The 27,605-nt window shown below is 32.1% G+C and overlaps 1 protein-coding gene across 1 annotated transcript in view; it reads left to right on the top strand.

Moving 5' to 3' along the window:
- The window catches only part of LOC111625875, a 68,504-nt gene that overhangs the window by 8,706 nt on the left and 32,193 nt on the right, over positions 1 to 27,605 (top strand). Inside the window, exons 4-5 of the mRNA XM_023369125.1 lie at positions 17,452 to 17,706; positions 26,480 to 27,419. Of these exons, the coding sequence (XP_023224893.1) occupies positions 17,452 to 17,706; positions 26,480 to 27,419 (1,195 nt within the window). The remainder of the gene's footprint in view (positions 1 to 17,451; positions 17,707 to 26,479; positions 27,420 to 27,605) is intronic.

Below are 27,605 nucleotides of genomic sequence, written 5' to 3'. Positions count from 1 at the left end.
GTTGCATGATGTCTGATATGAAAAACAAGCTTCATTTCCAATGATCCACTCATTTTCTAATTTTTTATTAAAAATTCCTTATTGTTAAGGAAAAATGATATAAATTCAATTATCAATTTATTTTTAGTGTGTTAAAAATGATATAATTTGAATAATGAACAAACCATTTATCTGTCCACAATTCAAGCCATTTTTCAAATTTTTTACAAAGTAATGTCTGGTTAACAGCCTGCATATTTGCCAACCTTTAGAATGGGGAATAACTGTGATGGTAGAAAATACTGACAGCATAAAAAGCAAAAAAATTTTTTTAACATTGATATTGTACAGTAGATCCCCCTATAAAACCGTTTCCTATAGTTATGATTCCTATAAAAATTGTGGCAGTACAGTAGATCCCCCTATAAAACCGTTTCCTATAGTTATGATTCCTATAAAAATAGTGGCAGTATCCGTAAACAGCGGTAAAAATAACTCCTATAATACGTAAAACGTCATCGGGCAGCCGAACTACTTTCCCGCCGTCCGTAGCGCCACGCTACGGACTTTTAGGCGGATAAATTGAGTTTAGTATCGTCTGTTCATATAATTATATATAAATTAGGTACTGTACATATAATTATATATTAATTATATATAAATTAGGTACTGTATATATAATTATATATTAACTTAATTTATTGTAACTTTATTATAATTAAATATATATTTTTCGCCGTCTAGCGTCACGCTACGGCGAGTTAGGCGACCTATCGTCTGTCCAGTACTGTAATTTTATACATTTCTTGTGAAAGAAACATTTCTTATTTAACGGCCATAAAAATTATTTATATTAAGGATGTCTCCAAAGGTCAACGAAGTTTTCGCAGAAAAATAATATCAGAAATCGCGGCCGCGGTTTGATGCGCTGTTCCGCGACGAAACCAAGCTTTAGCAACGGGCGTAGTCGAACGGTACACACTCGGTAAGCAATCCTACAATTTTTTGTTTATAACGTAGTTTATACGGATTATTTTCAAAAAAATATACGTATTTTGGAAATGTTGAGTCGAATTAGTCTAGAATTGATTAATTTTATGAAAGAAAACCTTTCAAACAGCCGTAGTCCGTAAACTATGATTCCTACAAAATTGATTCATAAAGAACGGAACGTATCTACTGTCTTATAGGGGGATCTACTGTACAATGCTTATATTAAATATCTTTAATAAACAAAATTTAATGTTATCTCTGCATATGATATCTTATAAAGCTATTGCTATAAACACCGTCAAGAGTATGGCAATAGCTTTATACTTTTTAACATCACAATCTTGAATCTTGATATTGCATGATTAGTGCCTTTGATGTTTTACTTTATTAATAATTTCTTTTGTTATAGTACAATGTATTCATGACAGTTGCTATCACTCAGTTTATTAAGGACAATAATTATTCTGGTTAATTTATTTCCTATCTCTGTCTTTTTTTACCATACTGAATATCTTTTATTTTTGCCACATAGCAATGTAGGGGAGGTCCTGCAATGTTGTGTGGTAAAATCATCAGCCTTACTAACAAAGATTTGTAATTTTTGTAGTCCTACAAATATCAAAGAACCATCTAGTTTCTTTTCTTGAAAAAGTTCATACCATATTCTTATAGATAATCTTAAGAAACGAATCAGATATTTCTTCTGTTTGGGCAGAGAAACTGTAGCACTGCTCAATAATTTGGTATAACTGTAAAAGTAACTTGTTTCCTTCTGCTGATGAGTTGGCCATAATTGATTTAACCACCAACATGATTGCACTAAAGTTGCCAGATTTAAAGATGCAATTTACCTTATCTGTTATTTAAAATTATCACATTTTAGCTAAAATTCTCATATATATACCAACATACATATATAAAATTATTAATCTTGGTTCTTTCCCAATTGAAAGAATCTGAGAACAGTGTTATGTTTTGCTTCAGTTGTTCATAACAGAATACATGCAATGTCTTCAGCCTATGTATTGGTGTTAGATTTGTTAAATGAAGTGTTTATGTGACAATATCAAATTCTTTAAAAATGATGACAAAAGGAAAAGTGGTCTGTCCACTGATAGAGCATACAAAATGCTGATAGTTGCAACTATGAGTCTGATTTGGCAGATCAAATTCGTAATGAATAACAACATGACACTCAAAGAAAGCAACAAGTATGGACATGATCTTTGAAATTGAAACATTCTTGTTATCTTCAAATGGGATGATGAGGGAGTTTGCTATTGATGCTCTGTTGCTTTGTTTTTGGATCATACTGAAAAACATTGAATTTATTTCTTTTATTATGACATCCAAAAATTTAGATAATATATAAATTTTTTCAAAATTACACTGCAAATTTTACATATTTCTGATTATCATCTGTAAGGATTCATGGAACTATTTTCAAATTCACATTTCTCATACCCAATCACTCTGACATAATTGTTCTCTCTCTCTTTTTTTTTTTTTTTTTGTAAATATATACAGTAGATTCCCCTATAAGACGGTAGATATGTTCCGTTCTTTATGAATCAATTTTGTAGGAATCACACCAATCACAGCCCGACACGTGTGAAGTTTACGGACTATGGCTGTTTGAAAGGTTTTCTTCCATAAAATTAATCGATTCTAGACTAATTCGACTCAACATTTCCAAAATACGTATATTTTTTTTTGGAAATAATCTGTATAAACTACACTATAAACAAAAAATTGTAGGATTACTTACCGAGTGTACACCATTCAACATTGCCATTGCTCAAGCTAGTTTTTGTCGTGGAACAGCTCAACAAACTGCAGCCGCGATTTCTGATGTTATTTTTCTGCGAAAACTTCGCTGAACTTTGGAGACATCATTAATATAAATAATTTTAATTGTCGTCGAATAAGAAATGTTTCTTTCACAAGAAATGTATAAAATTACAGTACTGTATTAGACTTACGGTACCTAATTTACATACTGTACAGACGATAGTTCGCCTAAACTCTCCGTAGCGTGGTGCCAGGTGGCGGAAAGCATATATATAATTATAATAAAGTTACAATAAATTAAGTTAATATATAATTATATATACAGTACCTAATTTATATATAATTAATATATAATTATATGTACAGTACCTAATTTATATATAATTATATGTACAGATGAAACTAAACTCAATTTACCCGCCTAAACGTCCGTAGCGTGGCACTACGGACGGCGGGAAAGTAGTTTGTCTGCCAGATGACGTTTTATGTAATTATAGGAGTTTTTTTACCGTTGTGTACGGATACCGCCACAATTTTTTCGCCGTCTTATAGGAATTGTAATTATAGGAACCAGTCTTATAGGGGAATCTACTGTAATTGTTTTATATTTTAAAATACTCGTCTTATTACCTTTGTATACTATCACTCAAAGTTTTTTCAACATTCTTCTGTCATTGAAGTTAGCAATTTTCCTATTTTGTTTTTGTGAACTAAATAATTTCTGAAACTTGTATACATGTGCAAGACTTCAATATTGTTACTATACACTTTTCATAATATGACTAATCTCTCATTATCTCTCTGCTTGAATTGGAGTGCATGAAAAACAATATTACAAACTAAATACAGTATAAACTTGTTTAATGGATTGCTCACACTTCAAAATCACATATCTTACAAGATTGTATATTATGCCTTGTGTGTGTACAACAAAGTTGTTGGAAACTGTATATACTGTAAGAATAAAAGAGGCAAATTAATTATGCTCATTATCACATTATTTGACTTCACAATTTGTTAAAAAACTTGTCCATCTTAGTTTGTTTTGATGCTGCTTTTCTGTCTGTTGAATAGAACAACCTTGATTTTAGTAATGTCATGTACAATCTGTTCCTTTATGCTGAAACTCATTAGGAAGGTCTTCATAACTTGGAAAGACTTGATGACTCTGCTAAATTTTGGCAATACACTTGGGACCAGCATCAGAATGTTCAGTAGGTGGCTCTTTCTCAATAATATCATTCTGCTAACTCTCTTCATACAATTCTTAAATTGTGCAATACAGATGTAACAAATGCATCATTGAACTCTAGAAACATCCAAATATTTTTTACTAAACATTGAAAAAATGCAAATTTTCAATATTTAGGATAAAAAAAATCTGTTATTCCAAGTTATGGGTTTACTAAAAGGAGGTAGAATTACATTGATTGGTGGGATCTAGGAAAAAATTTGTTGTTTCACAATATGTTTAAGCAAGATTCTACTGCAAGCCCTTTCAGACTTTTTCATCTGTTCTCAAATTCTTTATCACTCAAAAAGAAATGATATTTTTTAACTCTCATTCAAACATATCTTTTCATTTGGAATATATCTTCCACAGTTTAAATTTCAATGCAACATCTTTTTAATTTAGAACAATATTCATTCTGTTCAAACTGTCTTTATATTCTGTTCATTCCTCTATTCTTTATTTTTTACTATTAAAATACATACTGTTGATATTGGGTTTTAACATATGTTTATTATTTTTTTAATTTTCATTATGTTTTGAGTATATAAAACATTTATTTACTTGGAAGAGAAAATAGGTTAGTATTCCACAAATTTCTTTACTAATAGTCTCTCTGTTTTAGAAATTTGGTATGACTCCAAATTTTATTTTTTAATGTATTTTAGTTCTAATTATCCAGTAATGATGTAGTGTGACACTTAATTGGTTTACTTTTTTCTGTTTTTATAGTGTATTTTATTACTTTTGATACTTTCTCATGACTAATAAAACTTTTCTTGCAAATCCTGTGAGGACAGCTGTTTTATAGTTTGCATTTCATTGAATTAGAGGACACTTAATTGGAGGAATTTTAAACATGAGTTATAAAACGCTTTTAAATTTTGTTTTGGCAATACAAACATAATTTTCAATAAATGGAAACCTACTAAAATGGAAAATTCTGGCTGGTACAGCCACATTCTATTTTAGAAGATTTTACTTACTTGAAAAATATTAAAAATTTATTAAGAAGGGAAGATTGATGACAATCTAGCACAAAATTGAGTAATAATATTCTATGAATGATGCACATATTTTGCAAGAAATCAGAAGAAAAGAGAAAATCTGGCAAGCATGAATATTATAGATTTACAAATGGGATTTACATGAAACTATCATTAAGGACTTAGGCCCTCCTCTTTGTAATGCTCCCGGTATCTGAGAGAACTGCAGAAAGAATATTAACAACTAGCAGATAAGCCCGGCATTGCTCGGGCAAAAAGTAACTACAGTGAAGATTAAGATTATTATGTTATAATCAATCTTACTCATTTTCAAAGAATGCAAGAATTAGGTCCCTCTCTGTTTCCAGACTAATTAGAGAATTTTTAGATGGGTTAAAAAATGTTCAATTTTCTGCAAAAATGAAAATAAATTGCATCTGTGTCTGTAAATCTTGCACGTTGCTTTATTTTAACACTTCCATTGTTGAAGCCTTAATCCTGTCCCTCTCCCTGGGGGAATTTCAAAAAATCCCTTCTTAGCGTGTGTTCTCTTGATGTACCCTAACTGTGTACCAAATTTCAACTTTCAACTCCTAATCGTTTGGGCTCTGCACTGATTATTATTATTATTATTATCAACCTGTCTCAATTATATATTAGATACTGTTTTAGTGGAACCAGAGTAGAAAGACAAACATCAGTTCCCCAGTACAGTCNAATGGATAAAATCATTATTGAATTTTATCTGAATAAGTTCTTAGTATTTAAAAAGATTTTTTATTTAAGTAACCTAAAAAATAAAAAATGAAATAACCTATAAAATAAAAAAAAATTAGAAAATTTTTCATTATAATGGAGAATTAACTTACTTGATGATAATCTTACTTGAATAAAATGATTAATTTTAAATTCTAAAATCTAAAAAAACTTGTGTGGAACATTATATTTCAAATTTTTTGAATTTTGAATGAATTCAAATATTCGTTCAAATTCGTTTATTTTGGAAATATTGTTTTTGAGTTACCTGAAAAGTGGAAATGATGAAAATATTTATTAATTGCCAAAATGTATACTATATGTGCCACTATTTACTTTCCTTCTTTATTATTTACACTTTTTACTAAATTCATTGTGGGAAAAACTATTCACATACATAAGTTTTAGAAAATAACATTTGAATTTTTGTTGCATACTTACTTAAGCTGGGAAATTGATATATTTATACATACAGGTAACTCCCGTATAACACGGTGCTTTTATAGCACAGATTCACTCTAATGCGGTTTGAGAATTGGGTAAAACCCTCGTACAATTTGAAATGTAATAAATTTTCACATACTTAAGTACTAATAGTTTGTGAAAATTATTATTTTCGTGAACTATTAGTACTTAAGTATGTAAATTTTCTTTTCCCGCCTTCTGTTGATACACGTGGTCCTTCTCAACTTGTTTCAGTGTTGCCAGATCTTGACGCTTCTGATTTTGGTGTTGCCAGATGTTTTTTCCTTATTCCATACTTTCTTTATTCTTCATAAGTGCTTAGCACCATAAAAGGAAAATTTATAAAGATCTTTTAACTAAAAGCAAGCAATCTAAAATAACATATTTTTTTGCAAAAGGTAGAGCATGGATTTAAAGATAATGCAGAAAAATGCTCAGAGGATAAGGATATCTTGCCAAAAAGAAAATGCCCTCGGTTAATAGTGCTTAGTGATGACAAATAAAACATTGTTTAATTTATAATAATATGTATCACTTTAAGAAAATTTTAGTAATGATATTTATCTTAATTAAGAAAATATAATAGCATTTTTTTTAATTTTTGGAGCCTAATCCCCCTTTTTGTACTAGTTCTTTGTTTTGTATGACACGGCATTTTTTTGGAAATAACACCCGTGTTATATGGGGGTTACCTGTATTTTATGCAATGCAGGCTGCAGATTGCCCATCCCTGCTTTAAAAGATATGATACAACATAATTTCCCTTTTATTTATAAGTTTAGGAGAACATATTTTAGCCTTAATTTTAGGATTTTATACTCTGAAATATGAAAAGTATTATTAAAAACTAAAGAAACAAATATTGTATTTATTATTCCATTAAAACCAATAGTTTCCATTTTACATTACAATGGAATTACACTATGGTGTTAAGTTTTTTTATTAAGTTATTCTTTGTTCTGTTTTTGAAAAGTTTTACTTTTTGTCAGTAAAAATATTCAGTTCAGAATTTAGGTTATTTCTGTCTTAAATTTTTCTAAAAAATAATTCTTAGTAAATAGTAAAAATGAGTTAATAATTTTAATTTCAATATTTCTTAAAAATATGTAAAATTTGTTTTATACATTAATTTTTTAAAACATTTGTTAAAATGTTCTTATTTTTTTAGAAATAATTTAAATTCTAACTGAGCAAAGAAAATTATTTACAGTTTACACAACACATTAAGATATCTCAATCAGTCAATCAATTCTTTATTGTATGAACCTTAGTTTATTAGAAAAACAAAAATAGAAAAAATTTAGATAGATTATATCATAAAAATCTTATAATATAATTGAGATATGTTGATAATAATAACTCTCCTGTGGTCACAACCTAGTCATAGTGGGAGAGCCCAGTAATTTTACTGATCCATAGGGCAATGCAGGCTGAAGCAAAAGCTCCTGGTAGGGACACCCATGCCAGTAAGATTTATGGGGAGAAATGAAGCTAAGAGTGACCACACCCATATTCTGTGGAGATATTTATCATGGTAGTAACCAGATCTAAGTATGATACCAGCTCAGACGTAGCCTGGGTTAACAAGGTTTGCATTTATGGGTCAGGCAGAGGCTCACATTCAAAAAATAGGCCACAGTCTCCCTTGGTTACTGGTAGCAGAAGCAGCACCGGCCCAAGCATGGCTACTGCAATGCCCTCAACAGATGTGAGGAATTAACCTAGCCTTGGTGTTTCTGTGGCAATGCATCCACAGACCACAAAGGCTGGAAAACCACACCAACAGATGAAATGGGCAATAGAAATGAGCGAGTTTATCATCCATACTTACTACGCAATCACAAACTCAAAACAAACATGACAGCATACAGACAACAACTACACCATAGATTCACACAACATCTCCACCTCACTGTCACTGAATAAAGTGTTGTTGATCAAAGAACAACAATTATACACAACAACCTTATCCCACAAACAACACTTGAACTTATCAAATAACAGGTTGCTGATCAAATACATCAACAGACAGAAACATTTAACATTATTAATGAAGATCATATAACCTGTCAGGATAATCCGGCAACAAGCATTGATAATAGCACACATACAACAACTACCACTAATGATACTACAGGCACTTCCTCATCCATCACTGATAACATAGACACAGAATTAGTTAATACACTCTCACTTATATTTCAGGAAACGCTCACTAAATATACTGGTACAGATCCCACACAAAGACCACGAATACAAAAAATCAACACGTCAAAGGTAGTAGGAAAAACACTAAATTATGTAAACACTCACTTACTACCAAACTACATTCATTCAATTTCTACACTCTCAGACATTCATATATTAGTTTATGCTGGGGCAGTCACAGTAGTAACACACCATGGACTGAAAATACAATCCCAGACAGACACTCACAAAACACAATTCTATCACAAGCCTGCCTGGCAGAGAAGAATAGAAACACAAATAAATCACATTAGACAGCAATTAGGCAGGCTGACACAATACACTAAAAACAATATAACACCCAAATTAAAGAAACAACTCAAAAACATTTTCAAGAAAATCAAAACACACACATTACAGAATACATCAATACACTAAAACAGAAACTTGCAGCCAAAGCACAAAGACTCAAACGATACAAAACATGTACACTACAAAAACAACAAAATAACTTATTTACAAACAACAAAAAAACTTTTACAGACAAATTAATACCAAAACAAATACTGATACACAGCACAGTGGCACACCAACAGAAGAAGAACTCACAACTTATTGGTCTTCTCTTTGCTCCAATGCTGTACACACAATGCTGATGCAGGCTGGATCCAGGAGGAGAACAGAAACTTGCACAACATACCAACTATGCCCTGTGCTGAAATAAACGTACATGACATCCGCTACGCTGTTAACAGAACACACAACTGGAAGACACCTGGTGTAGACAACATTCACAATTTCTGGTACGAAAAGTTTACATCACTGCACCAGGAACTAGCTAAATATCTAACACACATCATCAACCCACAAGACATGCCAAAATTTTTTACTCAGGGCATCACCTACATGAAACCTAAAAACAACAACACCACAGATCCCACACAATGCAGACCAATTACATTTCCAACACTCTACAAATTACTGACATCCTGTATCACAAACAAAATATACAAACATGTTGAAGAACACGACATTCTTATAGAACGACAGAAAGGTTGCCGTAGAAATCACAAGGTATGCAAAGAACAGTTACTCATAGATTCATTCATTCTACAGCAAGCACGCAAACAACACAGAAACATACACATGGCATATATAGACTACAGAAAAGCATTCGACAGCATTCCACACAGTTGGCTGCTACATATTCTACATGTGTACAAAATATCAGGTCAGTCCATAAGTTCCTGCGTATTTGATGACCTTGAGAAAAATCTTGTTTTGCTGTTAAAAATGCCAGTCTAATGTGATACTTTTTACACTGAAGTGTTAAATTGGATCTCATTCATATAATACTGTTCAGAATTGGGAACATTTTAGTTGTTTATTTTTGTTAAAATGGAAGTAACAGATGAATATAAGAGACATGTTTTATACTCTTTATTTTTAAGTGGTGAGAATGCTACAAATGCAGCCAAAAAATTAAATACTGCTTATAATCAAACTGTAACAAGTGTAAGGACTGCGCAGAAGTGGTTTGAAAGATTTAGAAATAATGATTTTAGTGTGGAGGATAAGGCTCGTACTGGAAGACCCGTTGACTTTGATGATGATGCTCTCTCTGCACTAGTTGAAGCAGAACCATCTTTAACAGTTGATGAAATTGCGGAACGTTTAAATTCATCCCATGGAACTGTTCATAGACATCTACAACAAATCGGAAAAGTTTCAAAGCTAGGAAAATGGATACCACATGAACTGTCAATAGCTAACTGACAACAACGTCAACTGCTCAACTCAAAAGCTTCAACTGGGAAATTTTACCTCATCCACCATATTTGCCAGATATTGCTCCCAGTGATTATCATCTTTTTCGGAGTTTGCAGAATTTTTTAAAAGGAAAAACTTTTGAGGATGAGAACAATGTAAAAAAGGCTATTTCTGAATATTTTGATTCAAAACCGAAATCATTTTACAAAGACAGGATTAAAAAGCTACCATCAAGATGGCAAGAAATTGTACAAAATAATGGTGAATACATTATAGATTGAAATAAGATTTAATTAAAATTTTTTGTTGCTTTTTTTGTAGATAAAAATGCGCACGAACTTATGGACTGACCTGATACATCCATTACTCATTTCATTCTTCCAAAACACTATGCAGCACTGGAGAACAATTCTGCATATCAGGGTTAATAACACTTCCATACAAACAAATGAAATATTCATTAGGTGAGGAATTTTTCAAGGAGATTCCTTGAGTCTGGTTCTGCCTAGCCCTGAATCCATTATCCAACATGTTAAACAACATGCAATATGGCTACAATATCAGACATGAAAAAACAATACAGTTTATGCTGTCACATCTCATGTACATGGAAGACATAAAACTTTATGCACCCACACAAACAACTTCAGCAGCTCCTACAAATCACCAAGAACATACAAATGGAGTTTGGCTTAGACAATGCAAAACACTTCACATAGAAAAAGGAATCCTGAAGAAAGATTTTGCACTTGGAAATGGAGACATTATTGAATCCATGGAAGAGAGCAAGTTCTATAAGTATTTAGATTCTAACAGGTCACACTAATAGAACATACACAAATAAAGCAAAGATTAATTAAAGAATACCAAAGTAGGTTAAATGCTATTCTCAGAACACAGTTAAATGCAAAACACACAGTTAAAGCAATAAACACATATGTCATCCCAGTACTCACATACTCTTTTGGAGTTATACATTGGACTCACACAGATCTTGAGCAACTCCAAAAGAAAACAAGAACAACACTTACTAAGCATAAACAACATCATCCTAAATCCGCCACAGAAAGATTAACCCTTCCATGTAAAGATGGTGGACGTGGCCTGATTGACATTGTAAACCTTCACTACAAACAAATACAGTCACTGCGAGAGTTTTTCTACAGGAAACAAGAGACACCACAGTTACATAAAGCTGTAACTCTAGCAGACTCAAATAACACACCATTAAACTTACACTCACATCATACAGACATGACACAACATATAAAAAGCATAGACATCATCAAGCAATCGTGGGCTCAAAAGGCACTCCACAACAGGCATCCCTATGATCTGGACCAGGATTTTGTTGACAAAACTGCATCAAACAGCTAATTAGATCAGGGATGCCTCTTTGGAGAGACAGAAGGATTCATGATTGCCATACAGGATCAGGTCATAAATACTAAAAACTACAGAAAACATATACTCAAAGATACAACACTCACAAATGACACATGCAGAAAATGCCACATCATGCCAGAAACTATACAACACATCACTTCTGGTTGCAAGTTCTTGGCACAGACAGATTATTTACATAGACATAATCAAGTAGCAAATATAATACACCAAGAGCTTGCAAAGAAACACAAATTGGCAGACATCCACGAACCATACTACAAGTATATTCCACAGACAGTATTGGAAAACAACACGCACAAAATGTACTACGACAGAGCCATAATCACAGATAAAACAATTTACCACAACAGACCAGACATCACACTCATTGACAAACACAATAAAATCACATACATTATAGACATAGCCATTCCAAACACTCACAATGTACAAAACACATGCACTGAAAACATTAGCAAGTACACAGAACTTGCCCAGGAAATAAGGCATCTGTGAAGGATGGATAGGGTTCTTATTATACCTGTCATCCTCTCCTCTACAGGTGTCATAGCACACACACTACACATAAGCCTGGGCACATTACAATTGAATAGAAACACATACATCACACTACAGAAGGCCTCTATATTGAATACATGTCATATTGTGAGGAAATTCCTGAATACAGACATACACACTGATACACTTTTTTAATTTTTGTTTTGGTTACTATGCCTTGACTCTGGTCAGGCATAGTACATAGCCACTGGTGTTAGTATTTAGCCACGAGTATAACTCACATAACCCAACATAATAATAATAATAAGCACAGAGCCCAAATGGTTAGGAGTTGAAAATTGAAATTTTGTACACAGTTAGGGTACATGATGAGAATGTACACAAAGAAGGGACTTTCCAAATTTCCCCCTCAGAGGAGAGGGAGAAGGTTAAGGATTACCCTGAATTTGGATTTTGTTGTACTATTTAAATGTGGTTTTTTGTGGAAAATTGAACATGTTTTTAGATTCATCTAATAATTCTCTAATTAGTCTCAGAATAAGGTGAACTTAATTCTTATACCTGGTAAAAATGGATAAGATCAGCTATAATCTAATTATCTTAATTTTTGCTATCGTTATATTTTGCCCGAGTAACGCAGGGTTCATTTGCTAGTTATTATATAAATAGCTTATAACAGTTCAATTTTATTTATTCAATTTTAGAGTTTATTTATCATAGAAGCAATAAAATGTAATTAAGGTATTTATCAAGTATGTAATTAAAATTATTTGCATTTGTTCACATTTTATTTAAAAATTATCATATGAAAAAATAAAAGAAAGCCAACTAGTGATTTTAGAAAGCATACACATTAGATATGTGTATATGTTTATATGTGGATAAAGTTTTCTTTTGATTTTGGAATTTTTCTACAAATTTTTGTTTTATTTTATCTTCTTAAAATTTTAACATTGAGGTGATAATTGATAAGTAATCAGACAGTTATATGAATTTCATTGTTTAGAAATGTAATAATTTTAAAGTCATCTATTACTTTGTCTAAAGCTTCCCATGTAGCTATCTAAAAGATGTCTTTTTTTCAAATATAGCATTATGAGTTAAGTAGAATTTTAGAATTTAGTTACAATATCCAGCTTTTTAAAATTTTGACATACCTTGCAAAAATTTTCATCCAAAAATATTTTTTCAGAAAATGAAAATTGGTTTAATTATTTTTTGAATTAATTTTATAAGTTGTATTATCTCTCACTTGTAACAAAATCTACAGTATAGTTCATGCCAGAGTAATTACCAATCTAAACATTGTTGTTATTTATAGTGAAATTTCATTATAAAAGTGATATACTTGTAATTATAGCAAAACTGATGAATCTGTTTATTGGTTTATATTTTTTATTTTTAAAAATATACATTATTTTTTTCTTTCAAAACATGCCAGTTAGCAATATTTATTATAAAAATCATATAGTTTTCTGCTGCTTATTGTAGATTGAAAAATATTTGATTTTTAACTGTAAAACAACCCTTTTAATACCTTAGTCAGTTTTGTTTTGTACTGGAGAATTAACATTTTCGATCTAATTCTAAGCTTTATCAAGTCAATTAATGTTCCAATATTCAGAATACAAATTGACTACAGCCCTGGCCAAATTTAACCTATTAGCAAGTGCAGTCTTGTGAAATGGTAGTATTCATTTTAGAGAAGAGTGTTTTAAAGTTATTCCTTTCAAAGATAACCACATACAAAAGATATGTAGATGATAAATGATTACTGGAAGGGCAAGCCCAAAATTGATAACTTCTTGCAGCATATGAATGATAATCCATATGGGCTCACACTCCAGTTAGATCAGGTAACAACCAATGCCACTCGTCAGAAAGCTTACTCTTTGAATAGGTGCTCACAGAATAAAGCAAACAAATGGAAATTAAATATTTAGGTGTTATTCTTGACGAGAGACTTAACGTCACACCCCACATCAAATACATCACAGACAAAGCTAAAAAGATGGCCAATGCCCTCATTAGTATTGTTAGGAACACATAGGGCCTTAGCTCTAATGCTACTAAGCTTATTTACAGAGGTGTAATTCAGCCAGCACTCCTCTATACCTTACAGGTCTGGGGCCAAATGGCTGCCAAAGTCCATAACCATAAAAAAACTGTTATCTGTTTAAAGGATTGCAGTTCTCTGTATTTGTAAGGCTTATAGGACTGCACCCACTAGTGCCCTTTTGGTAATGTCAGAATTGATCCTTATCGACTTAGAAATTAAATGCATTATTTGGCAGGAAAATTTCATCACCTTACCCTGGTGAGACTATAGTGACTTGGATGTTGACAAAATTATTAGAGTAGGTAAGATTCTTCCCCCCCCCCCAGTTTGACCTTGATCAATGATATCAAAAAATTCAGCATTGACAAAAATACCCTCCCAACTTACGATTACCACCCCTCCCATCAGCTTGCCCCTGACGTTTACTTTGAAGAACCAGGTGATCATCCCATGTTTAGGATTTACACTGATGGTTTCAAGATGGGTGACTATGTGGGTGCTGCTTTTGTAGTTTACTCTGACTTAGGCTATGAGCTTCACAACACTTGCTTCCATCTAGGTACAACACAGTGCTCAATGGCACAGGTGGAAACTTTAGCTATTTATATGAGCTTAATTCACATTAGGCATAGGAAGGACAAAAGACACTATTTACACCATTGCATTTATTCTGATAGTAGAGTAGCTTTACACAGGATTGCGAAGTCTGATAGCCACTTAAAACTCATCCATATCATACACCACATTCTCAGACACTTAGACAACAACATTAGAATAGATTTCCAATGGGTCCCGGGTCATGCAGGGGTTCTCGGCAACAAGACTGCTGACCGTCTTGCCAAACAAGCTGCAAAGTCTTCAGTCACTAGTACCTTCAGTCACTAGTTACATTACTACCTCATACATCAACAATCACATCAAGAAGCAAATCTTCATTCTCTGGCAAGACAGCTTGGGACCATGACACCACTGGTAGGCTCATCTACACTTTCATCCCCAAGGTTGACACTAATTCTTCACCATTTTTACCCTAGTTATACCCACATTCAGCTACTTACAGGACATGGCAACTTTAAGCAATACTTGCATAGATTTAACCTTGGGGACAATCCACAATGAGATTGTTGTATTCAGGAGGACCAAACACCACTTCACTTAGTTTTTTGCTGCAATAGGTACAGTCACATTAGGGATAGTTTAATGAGAGCTGTTATTCTTGAAGGGTACAACTGGCCTTGCAACCTGCACCAACTCATTCACACGCAAACAATGTTCCATTATCTACTCGCATATCCCTTAGTGGGGCTCTTGAGAGCACTGGCTCTGGGGGTACAGATGGCAATTAGCTTTCCCCTGCTTTGTTTCAATTGTGGATATATAGCTGCCTTTCAGCTTTGTATTTTAATTCTTATTTTCTGTTTTCCTTTTCAGTCTAAATTCAATTAGACCTAGTTGTAGGTTAGATTAGGGACTCTTAACTTGGTTTCCGGTTAGGTTAAATTAGATTAGGGTTTGTTAGTTTTAGTCGTCTGGTTAGGCTTGTCCTAGGTTATGGTAGATTAGTTTAGTTAGTGAGTAAGTTAACTTTAAAAAAATAAATAAATAAATAAAAATAATAATAAAAAATAAAAATTTTTTTGGGGTCTTGCTCATTTGTCTTGTCTAGTTTGTCATTGTATTCATTTGCTTTTCATAAAGTTAACTGTCTGTCTAGCTGTACAGTGGTACAGTAGAGTCCCGAAAACTTGGCACTCGATAACTCGGCAGTCCGGATAACTTGGTTCAAGTTGTTATCCTCTCTTCTTTCTGCAAACGATGATATTCAAGGTCTTATCCAGAACTTAAAGAAAATTAACCTATTGGATGTTGTTGGCTGGGTGGTGGACATCTGGAATGAATTAGAGTCATTAACACTAGTTTGTTCCTGGTGAAAACTCCTTGATCATGAGGGAAATGAGTTTGTTGAACATGATTAAGAAGAAAATGTAAACTTACTTGACCTCCTGAAAAGAGTTCCTGGATGTGCAGAAGCCAATGAAAATGACATTGAACAGTGGTTCCAGAACGATACCGAGCAAGACATTATGTCCGATGCAGAAATTATTGCTGCTGTCACAGTTAATGAAAAAATGCCGGATTATGTTGAAGACGTTGATGTTGAGGATTCCACCATACAAGCTCCTAAAATATCACATAGACTAAAGGCTGTCGAAACCACCCTTCAGTATTTTGAACAACAAGGTGCGTTGGTAACGGACTTACTGTTCCTTCGTCGTCTTTGTGATGAAGCAGCAAAACGCAGAGTGCATTGCAGAAGAAAACAGGATATTACGCATTTCTTTTAAAAAAGTAGCCATGAAGTTTTGGCAAAGTCGGCTAATTAATTTTCATTATAGACAGCTTTATGCCTCATAAAGTATTTTTCTGAGGTCTGATTATCAGGTAAATTACTGTACACTGTGTATTCATTAATTTTCATTTTCATGTAGTAAAGACTCTGTGCCTTCATAAAGTACAGTATGTACAGTATGTACTTTTCCTTTGTTTAAGGGTATTTGGGCAGTTTATTCTCTGTTGAATTCTCAAGCAAACAATACATACAAGTACAGTATAGTATTTTCTCAGGAAACTTGTACTTATTCTTTTTTAACCCCATTCCCGATAACCTGGCATTTTCACAAACTTGGCCACCTTCGGTCCACATTAGGCCGAGTTTTCGGGACTCTATTGTATTAAGATTCACAATCGTGTTCAGTTTTATTAGTATTAAGTAGATATGTCTTCTTACTAACAGCCACTTAGCACTAACTTCTACACTTAGTTATTCATGGCGATACTCAATTATCGGTGTTCTCTACACTCAGGTTTTCTTTTAGACCCTTTGGGGGACTACAGCCTTGCAGCCTGAAAACTGCACACCAACATCAAACATAGAAGGTACTGTACTGTAGCCGTATGTATGCCATTCAGAGGGATCCTACCTTTCTCTACTGTCTATCTCCTCTCCCTCCTTCTTCCCCTCCCCTCTTTTCTGCCAGCTAAAAACTTCATGTACAGCCAATGTCTTTCTTGTATGTGTGTATTATGATTGTTTTTTTTTTTTTTTGTTTCTTTTTATTAAAAAAATTTCAATCTTTTTTTACAATATGATAACTGCAGGTTTGACTGGATTCATGGAATAATAAACAAAACAAATTTTATGTCTGGCTATTTGGTTTCTTTTTAATTTTTGTGTTTTACATTTAGTATTTTTCATATAAAATTTTTTGTCTTTTTTAATAAAAGTTTTGTAGCAATTTTAATTTTTTTTTCTTTTCTTATATTTTCAGAGATTCAGAAAAAAGAGTTTACACCAAAGATAATGAAGTTTCCAGTTTGAAAAAACAATGTTACATTCCAATGGAAGTAACTTTATCACATGAACCAACAACTATGTCAACATCTTGTTCTGTAGAGAAGAGTCCAAAGACTCTGCGTAGAATAAAATGTGCCGATTTTCCTCTATCAGGAAAAATAGTCAGTCTTCCAAAATCAAATTCAGAAAATGAAACAAAATTCTATTCACAAGAAATGAATCAAAAGAGGTATGTAAATGTTACATATTGTATAATGGTGATTGAAGTATTTTAATAATCAGTGCTCTCATCTGGAGGAAGGAGATTGTGATATGCTAAACATTTATTTTTTATGATCATTTAAATAAAAAATAAAAAATATATACTTTTTTACTACATTTATTTATATGTAATAGTAAAAATATATATATATATATGAATGCAGTCTTGCATTTTTATTAGTCATGCTTTTTCCTTTTGTGGGGGTTAAAGAATCTGTCCAATGTCGATTGCTTTTCTGTTTTCCTCAGGATTTTTCAGAAGTAATTAATAGTATTGTAATTGTAGAGATCCTGAACCCCATTAACCTTATTTTGGTTTGGATGCCACTTGGATGATTGTTATTCTGACATCCCTGAAGTTCTTCTGTCGTCAGATCAGTTTCAGATTCCATTATGAGCTCTAAAATGCTCTTTATTTCTCAGATGTGATTTTCATTACTCCATTAGCAGCTTGAGACTTCTTGATATATCTTTCATAGATAAGATTGTGCCTACTGTAGACCTGTTCAAGCTATACTGCCTAGCAACATCAGACATCTTGTGCCCACTTTCTACCTTGGCTATTATCTCTTACTTGGTTTCTATGGTGAGCACAGTTCTTGACACTCCTGTTTTTAGACTCCATAATATTATCAATTTCTTTTTTAAATAAAAAGTTCAGAAAAGCACTTACAAAAATTCAGAGAACAGAAATCAACTAGACCACAAAAATTTATTTAAATGCAACAGCCGGATGAAATTCGAAATTTGGTATTAAAATGTGAACAAATATCCGATGAGACAGTTAAACTTTCACATTGCGTAAATAAACCCTGACGCAAAACTTAACAAGTGCCTGTCTGACGGTCTCGCAAAGACTATAAAAAATTATTTGTCAGAAAGGTAAACAAAAAGCTGGAATTACAAGGGAGAGTTTCAAAATTTGGAGGAATACTATCTGATCAGTATCTGGTTGAGAGTCGATGTTGACGTCTCCCATGCTCTGAAAGGTTTTGAATTGTTACCTGAAAACAAGGGAAAATCAATCAGTATTCATTATTTCGCTTCTTTTTATGTTTGTTCAGTAAAGTGTTCGTTATCTGAACATGTGTTCATTGTCCGATCATAAAAATCTTTTGCAAAAGTGTTCGTTATCCGATTTGTTCGCTATCCGATCACCCACTGTATTGTATTATTTTATAGCAATACCAAAAAGGACCTGTAGTAAACAAAAGCAAACAAAAATGAATAAAACAATATTAAGGCAATGGACTGAAATGAAAATAAACAGAATTTGTTTGTGTCAGTACTGATAGGAACACTGTCACTACCAACATCAATCATAGCACCAAAGACTCATTATCGGTAGTTTTGTCACCACTTTTGTTATTATCTGATACTTTCATCGTCATCATTATAATTATCATCTTTGATTTCTATCCCAACAATGTTACTTCCTACTTCCAAGATTTTCTGCAGATGGCTGTTTAACTCTTAAAGAAGAACTTTCTGCCAAATGCAGAAATTTCACAACAGTGAAATGTTTTCTTGATTGTATGTGGTGTAATAGCTTTCATTGACTCTGTGATGAAGTTGATGATATGCTGATAACTTGGTCATTTGCAATATCCTTTCTTAGTGAATTTTTTTGATTCATTCTCATGCCACTTAGTTCAAACTACACATGGCAGCCTTAAATATCAAATTAATGAATACATAAAGAAGTTGAAAGTATGATGATGTCTTTTGAGAGATCATTAGAATGCTATTGTTTACAGACTGCTTCAGCGTATATAAGGCAATTTGACATGAGTTTCATCAGAAGCATTGATTTTGTTCTGCAAAGAACAGCCCACTGTTATTAAAACCAATATCCAATTTTTCATGACTTTGGTATTCATAGAATCAAGAATTAGTGACATTCATAGATGCCTTTTGTGGCAGATTGACTTTAGGAACTTTTTTGAAGCCTTTGAATATGATAAAAGATTTCAGAAATTTTATAGAGATGCAAATAGTAAGAAAACAGTAAAACTTGTTTTCTATATCCAGTGTTGCAGCTGTTGATGATTTCACCCCCTTAAAAGTGAATAGTTTTATCTTGATCCATATCAAAATAGCATGGAATTTTATCCATGTTGAATTCAAAATATAAATGCTGGGACAACTAACATCGAAACTATATCTTTCATACTTTTCCAACTTGGGTTTAAGCTAAATAAATGTTGTTGGTTTATTCATAAACCTGTTTCAGGTTTAATATTAGATTTCGAAAATTTGTTCTGAAATTCCACAGACGAATGTTAAATGCATTTTATGACATTAACGTTTAAATTTAAAATATTCAATCCATAAAAATAAGTATATTTTAAAATACAACGTGTAATTTAGATATTACAAAATTATTATTGAATATAATTAAGCACATATTAGGCCCTAATAATTTATGTTCTCTCTCCATATAAAGTTGTCCCTTGTTTCTAGGGGATTGTTGAAGAATGACTTCTAAGCACTGGAAAAGGAATAAGAGTTTTTATAATTAATGCATTTATTTTTTAATGTTGCTTTGTAGATCTCAAATGTTACAAATGATCTTAAATGTTCATTCAAGGCTGATTTTATAATCTTAGCTTCATTTAGTATTGTGGACATCCTGGCTCTACTGAAAACTGTGCCAAAGTAGTTGTTAGTTTATTATTGTTGATATCTTTGTATTCCTTGAGCCTGCTTTGCAACAATCTATTTGTGGAACTGCAGTTTTACAATATGTAGGTCATTTGAGAAATAAGATATGCTTAAAAATTACATAGAATATTTCATTAAAAAAATCAGGAAAAAATACAGTAAGAATTATTTATTAAAGTTCATTTTTTCATGTTCACCAGAATTATTGAGACATTATCCTACCATGTTTTTGCAGAATGACCAGCATGCTGCATAAAAATGGGTGAGACCAGTTTGCTGGTTAAACTGCCACTAAAATATAAAATCAATCAGATCTAACAAAACTAGTTGTTAATTAAATGTTGAAGAAAACATTCTTTCAAGTACAATAAAATAATAACATTGTAATTTGACTGACTTAAAGTCAGGAAGTGAGTTTTCATTTACAAGACATTAAAACAATTAATGACTTATAGTAGTAGTAGTTGGTCAAAGTAGACCATACTGACTATCTATCCTGACCTTAAAAATAACACTGTCCTCTGAAATTTCACACAAAGCAGATGTTAATCCATGTAAGCTGAGATAATTTACAGCAAGTTTCTTAAATTTAATATGTTTATTTTTTGTTTTTGAATCAAATAACAATAAAATACACACGAAAAGATGCATTTTTAGAATCTCATGAGTATTTTATGTTCTTAGAAAGAAGACAAAATAAAGAAATTAAACATACAATCATAGTTTTTGATGTAATGTTGACAGTTTGAGTTTTAGAATAAAAACTTATTCATTTTTATGAAATGTAACTCATTTATTTTTTGTAATGTGCCTTCTAGAGAGAGATCTATAACCGCGCCTAAACTGGCATGTCGGCATTCCCCTGGAATAAACAGGCATGCTGTAAAGTACTATATTATTTTTCCGACTTTCCAACGATTATTGACACTATTGTGTGCCGGAAATAGCCGTTCCCTAACGGGTACTTTACGCGGATTCGCGTTAGTGTGCCAGGCCTGGACTTTAAGCGTGCACCGAATTAAATAATGACAAAGTTTGTCAATAACAAAATCAAATATTTAATTAAACTTCTATTAATAAACTCTATACAGTATTTAGTAAAAATCAAACAATAATTTATTCAATGAAACTCAACAAGAATCAATCCGACAAACTCAAATCAATCTATTTCTAACTTAATTCTATTCCCCTTTGGAATTCGACAAAATCAAAGAATTAACTTATAAACAATAATTCTTATAAATTAAAGATCCTAATCGTCACCTCAATATACTAGGAACCTATTTCCTCAAACTCTCAAGACTTTCTATAACCGTCGATCCACAAATCGAATAACTTCAAAATCCTATCGGACACCTCTCTCTCGTTCACTGCTATAAGCTCGTTGCTATCAGGAATTCACCTCGTTCGTTTTCACTTGAGTTAGAGGCTTTATAGTGTGAGGTGACGTCACAATTCTGAATGAGCTCACTCTCCTCATTTACATAATTATCTGTAACATTAAATTTTTCTCGTTTATCTGGCAGATTATTTTCCGACAATACTTCGCTAACCTTTTACATTATTCTTTTTAACAATTATCGGGATGCTTTATTATTTTAAGGTTTAGCGATTCCTAACTGGGTTGTGGGGTCTCCCCCCCCTTTTTCTCGGTGCGGACTTACTTTTTTCCGCTCGGGAAGCGCAAGTGTGCGCGAGTTTTTCTACGGCGCTTTTCTTTCGTCGGTGATTTGGTTTTTCTTCTATTTTTAAGTTACTAAGGTGAATGGTGAGGAAACCTTCGTCTTAACTAAACATAAGCCCCAAACAAAATATAATGAAAGCAAAATAAAAGTAAAATAAAAATAAAGCTCAGACTTGGTTCCTTACAATGCCAGTTTTTACCATACAAAAATATCTGATTTCATGGTCTCCCCAGATAGACCAGCATGCATGCTGGTCATTTCACAAAAATATGGTAACATTTGAATTTAAAGATTTTTTTAGTGTGTGTCTCCTATTCAAGATTTACAGAATAGTCCAAACTTGGGTTTTCATTTCCTTCTGATCTGCAAGTTTTTTTCTGATAAGAAATTTTTAAAGGAACCAAAAAGATGGAATTTTGACAAAGTGAGTTTAGGGCTATATGATGGTGCTATAAATTGTCTCATTAGTGTTTTTTCAGCCAAGTTATGTGTTGCAATTATCAATTATGTCCCATCATGCAGAAGTCTCATTCCTACATATAACTTCCCTGGCTTTTGTCATCAAATGACCATCATGCAAGTTTTCCAAAGTTGCTTGCTGTTAATCATTTTTGGTGATATAAATTTACACAGAAATATTCTGATAATTGTGGATGTTGCCATTGCACAAATGGCTGAACTTTTTGAATATTTTGGATACAGATGATTCCAGGTGTTTTATGTTATGGACATTCTTTTGATTTAACAAACTGAGGTTGTCATTTTATGTTTTATTTACTCTGATGCTTACCTGTTACTGTTGTTTACTAAATTTTTAGGGCACCTGAAAAAGGCCATAGCCATTATGTCCTGTAAGTGTAATAGTTATTTTTTCATTAATAAAGTGTATTGTATTGTAGTATATGTGATGATAGTAGCCATTCTTTCATTTTTGTGTTCCTCATTCAACATTTTTGGAACTGATCAACACAAAATTTTACAATTTGATAAATTTATAATGATTTTATGAAAAGTGCATTTTGGAATAGTTTGCTTGGCAATTTCACAAATTTTCAGTTTTAGATCTTCCTTTAGGAGATCTTCAAATTGTACAATTTTCTTCTGTGTATGAGGTCTTTCATTTGCTTCTTTTATGACTTGAATCATCATTCAAGTTTATTCTACCATCTTTGAATTTGTTGCACCACAGTTATGTCTTTTGACTTTAAACATTTGGACTGTATACATTTGTTATCATTGATAAATCTTACTTTGGTTGATACCTTAAAACAAGTAAAAAATTGATAACTTTGTACATATATTTCATCAATAAGTTTGTCATTTCCTTCACTTCCAACATTGACTTTACAGGCAACAATGATGCTTGCATTGGCAATTGTTTCTTTCACCAATGATGATCTGAGAACTGTATGATTCCAATGCGTAAAGCAGCATACAGGTAGCTGCAACTTATTAATTGGGCAATCCTCATGCAATAAAGTGTTCACTTTAACACTTATCCAGATGCAAAAGTGATCTTACCATCATAACATGAGTATATTGCAATGTTCACAGTTTCATTCATTTAAAAAAGAACATGTAAACCATGCAGTAGCTCCAAGATAATACATAGATTTTTCCCACCCATAAGAACAAAGTGCAAGAATTTGATTATTTTCAAAAACATTCACATGTGTTGAATTCAAAATAAGTTTTATGTTACTTTGATTTATCTATACCTCAGATTTGAATTTAATTAATACTTACTTATTATTGCAATTTAATTAATGCTTACTTATTATTATTTATCAGATATTTGAAATTGTAGTTCACTTCACGCCACATTTATAAATTAAAAATTTGACACTTCCGTGTTGCAGCGTTATTGACAGCGATTTGTTAAATTTCAGACGTGCTCGCTAGTACTTTCAACAGTTTACAACCGTCGTCTTCAGGCGAAATCGAATACCTTAATTTTCGAATTAATAGCTTTTAACGGACTTTCCAAATTACGTAATGCGCGTGGTTGGAATATAGAATAAATTAATAAAATTGAAAAAATAAATATTCTTTAAAGAAACCTGCTGTAATAACTTGATCTCCCAAAACATATAAATATTGATTGATGATGCCGTGCATAGTAATGGAATACAATCAGAACACAAAATTATAACTTGGCTTGTTTAAATAAAGTTATCCATAGCTGTGGTATTTCCAATGTCGGCACGTTACACGGCAGAGTAGCGGATATGTAAAGGTTTTCCCATATGAATATTTGCCTACGATCATTACAATGCTTAAGTAATTTAACATGGTTCCAAAGTGGAAGATAATCTTGTTCTAGCACCTTTTTTGCTAATTCTGTGGCTGGCCTATTGTTTCTAATGTCTTCTTGATGTTCGAGGATGCGGGACCGTAACATTCTGGTGGTAGCTCCAATATAGATAATTTCCTCCCCTGATATTGTATGTTTTAATAGAATTTTGTAAACCCCCGATTTTTCATTCAACGTGAGAATGTCTCTATCGTTGCACAATGTTCTTCGTAGTGACGGTTGAGGGGTTATAGGTAATATGAAACCATGTTTCCTGAATAAGCGTGTTATTTTTAGTGAGATGGCACCCAGGTACGGTATTGGAGGGTTTATTATCTTTAGGTTTTCTTTGTTGCAGAGGAAAGATTTCAGAAATAATTTGTTTATAACCCGGTTGTAGAGATAACGATATTTGGAGTTAGAATATCCAGCATTGTGCATTGCTCTTTTGATAATTTGTAATTCTTCATCTATTAATGTCTGGGAAGATGGAATGAGGATTGCTCTCTGAATAAGTGAAGTGATAGCAGAGTTAACAAAGCCTGGGGGTTGGAAAGCAGATACAGGGATAATATCTGCTTTCCAACCCCCAGGCTTTGTTAACTCTGCTATCACTTCACTTATTCAGAGAGCAATCCTCATTCCATCTTCCCAGACATTAATAGATGAAGAATTACAAATTATCAAAAGAGCAATGCACAATGCTGGATATTCTAACTCCAAATATCGTTATCTCTACAACCGGGTTATAAACAAATTATTTCTGAAATCTTTCCTCTGCAACAAAGAAAACCTAAAGATAATAAACCCTCCAATACCGTACCTGGGTGCCATCTCACTAAAAATAACACGCTTATTCAGGAAACATGGTTTCATATTACCTATAACCCCTCAACCGTCACTACGAAGAACATTGTGCAACGATAGAGACATTCTCACGTTGAATGAAAAATCGGGGGTTTACAAAATTCTATTAAAACATACAATATCAGGGGAGGAAATTATCTATATTGGAGCTACCACCAGAATGTTACGGTCCCGCATCCTCGAACATCAAGAAGACATTAGAAATAATAGGCCAGCCACAGAATTAGCGAAAAAGGTGCTAGAACAAGATTATCTTTCACTTTGGAACCATGTTAAATTACTTAAGCATTGTAACGATCGTAGGCAAATATTCATATGGGAAAACCTTTACATATCCGCTACTCTGCCGTGTAACGTGCCGACATTGGAAATACCACAGCTATGGATAACTTTATTTAAACAAGCCAAGTTATAATTTTGTGTTCTGATTGTATTCCATTACTATGCACGGCATCATCAATCAATATTTATATGTTTTGGGAGATCAAGTTATTACAGCAGGTTTCTTTAAAGAATATTTATTTTTTCAATTTTATTAATTTATTCTATATTCCAACCACGCGCATTACGTAATTTGGAAAGTCCGTTAAAAGCTATTAATTCGAAAATTAAGGTATTCGATTTCGCCTGAAGACGACGGTTGTAAACTGTTGAAAGTACTAGCGAGCACGTCTGAAATTTAACAAATCGCTGTCAATAACGCTGCAACACGGAAGTGTCAAATTTTTAATTTATCAGATATTTTATTTGTTACAACCCAAATGGGTTATTTGATTTAAATTTAAAATTCATCCATTATTTGAAATATCAAATTAATTCTTTGTATACTTTTTTTACTTACCAATTACAGTCGAACCCCCTATAACACTGTTGATAATTCCATTTTATATGAATTCCATGTTGTATGAGTCACTTAGATTTTACAAATACTTGTGCTGGGCTGTGAACGACTCACATATTTGTAAAATCTAAGTGACTCTTACAACATGGAATTCATATAAAATGGAATTATCAACAGTGTTATAGGGGGTCGACTATAAATTTATTTTGAAATTTTAATGTTTAATTACTAAATTGTGTTACTTCAGTACAGAAACAGATAAATAAAAAAATTGATTATAAAAGATGACTAATATTAACTTATTTTATTTCTACTTTATATGTAGACATTGTGATGTATCTTACCGTTCAAATTGAACAAGGTTAATAATAATTTATTGAATCTCTTTCAGGTCAAAGCCTAAACGTCCAGATATGAAACTTTATGTACCTCGTGCAAGACGAACTCAGTGTACTTCTAATGTTACTATTCCTAAAGAAAATTGTTCTATAGAGCAAATAGAAAGTTATGGAAAAACAAAGAAATTATATGGAAATAAAGAGACTCATTCTTCAAATAAATCACCAAATAGAAAACAAGACAACTGTGATAAAGAAAAATTTTCTTCTGTTCAGGATAGTAATCAAATTACAAATGTTGAATGTGATGATAAAAGTTTAAATATTTCTGAAAAAATATTCAGTAGTGATGATGATAATAGTAAGAATTCTGGTGAAATTTCATCTGTGGGCGAAAGTTTAAATGAAGTTTTAATAGTTAAAAAATTGAATAATGAAATTTTGACAGACAGTAAAACTTCTTTATCAGGTAATTTGTGCAAAAATGAATTATTTAAAAATGATGAAAGTGATAGAAACAATGATAGTTTAAACAATACTGTCGAAGAATTAGATAAAAATATGTCAGAAAATTCAGATGTTATTGAACATTCTTCAATCATAAAAGATAATGAAAGACAGTCACATATTTCTAAAACTGTTTCTTCTGAAATAGATATGATGAACAATGAGAATACTTCTTGTTTGGAAAGTATTCATCTTCTGTCAAATGAATTATGTGAGTCGTGTACAGATAAAAATACTTCAGAATCATTATGTAAAGAGGAATCATGTGAAGAAGAATCAAATGATTTAAAAAATGAAAAGAATGTAATTATAAAATTAAAAGAGTATGCAGAAACAGAACAAGTTATTACAGAAAAAACTGGAAATTGCAATAATGAATCTCTGTTATCAAACACTTCTGATTGTAAACAAGAAAATACAGATGATTCATGGGATTCAATGTTTGATGATAGTGGAGAATGTCTTAATCCTAACACTTTGAAAGAGGTAAATTAATTTAATATAATTAATATTTTATTATTTATTTGTTATTTAATATAATAAAAAAAATAAAACTATTTTATTTTATTATTAATTATCTTTTGCTAATTGCAAATGGTATTCTAAAAAATATTTCAAATACATAAATCTGTAAATAATATAATCTAATTAAAGATTCATAATCTTCTATTA

This window comes from Centruroides sculpturatus, unplaced genomic scaffold (genome assembly GCF_000671375.1).
Source record: "Centruroides sculpturatus isolate CEXI.00-Female unplaced genomic scaffold, Cexi_2.0 scaffold333, whole genome shotgun sequence".
Lineage (NCBI taxonomy): Eukaryota > Metazoa > Arthropoda > Arachnida > Scorpiones > Buthidae > Centruroides > Centruroides sculpturatus.
This window is presented reverse-complemented; position numbering and strand designations above follow the sequence as displayed.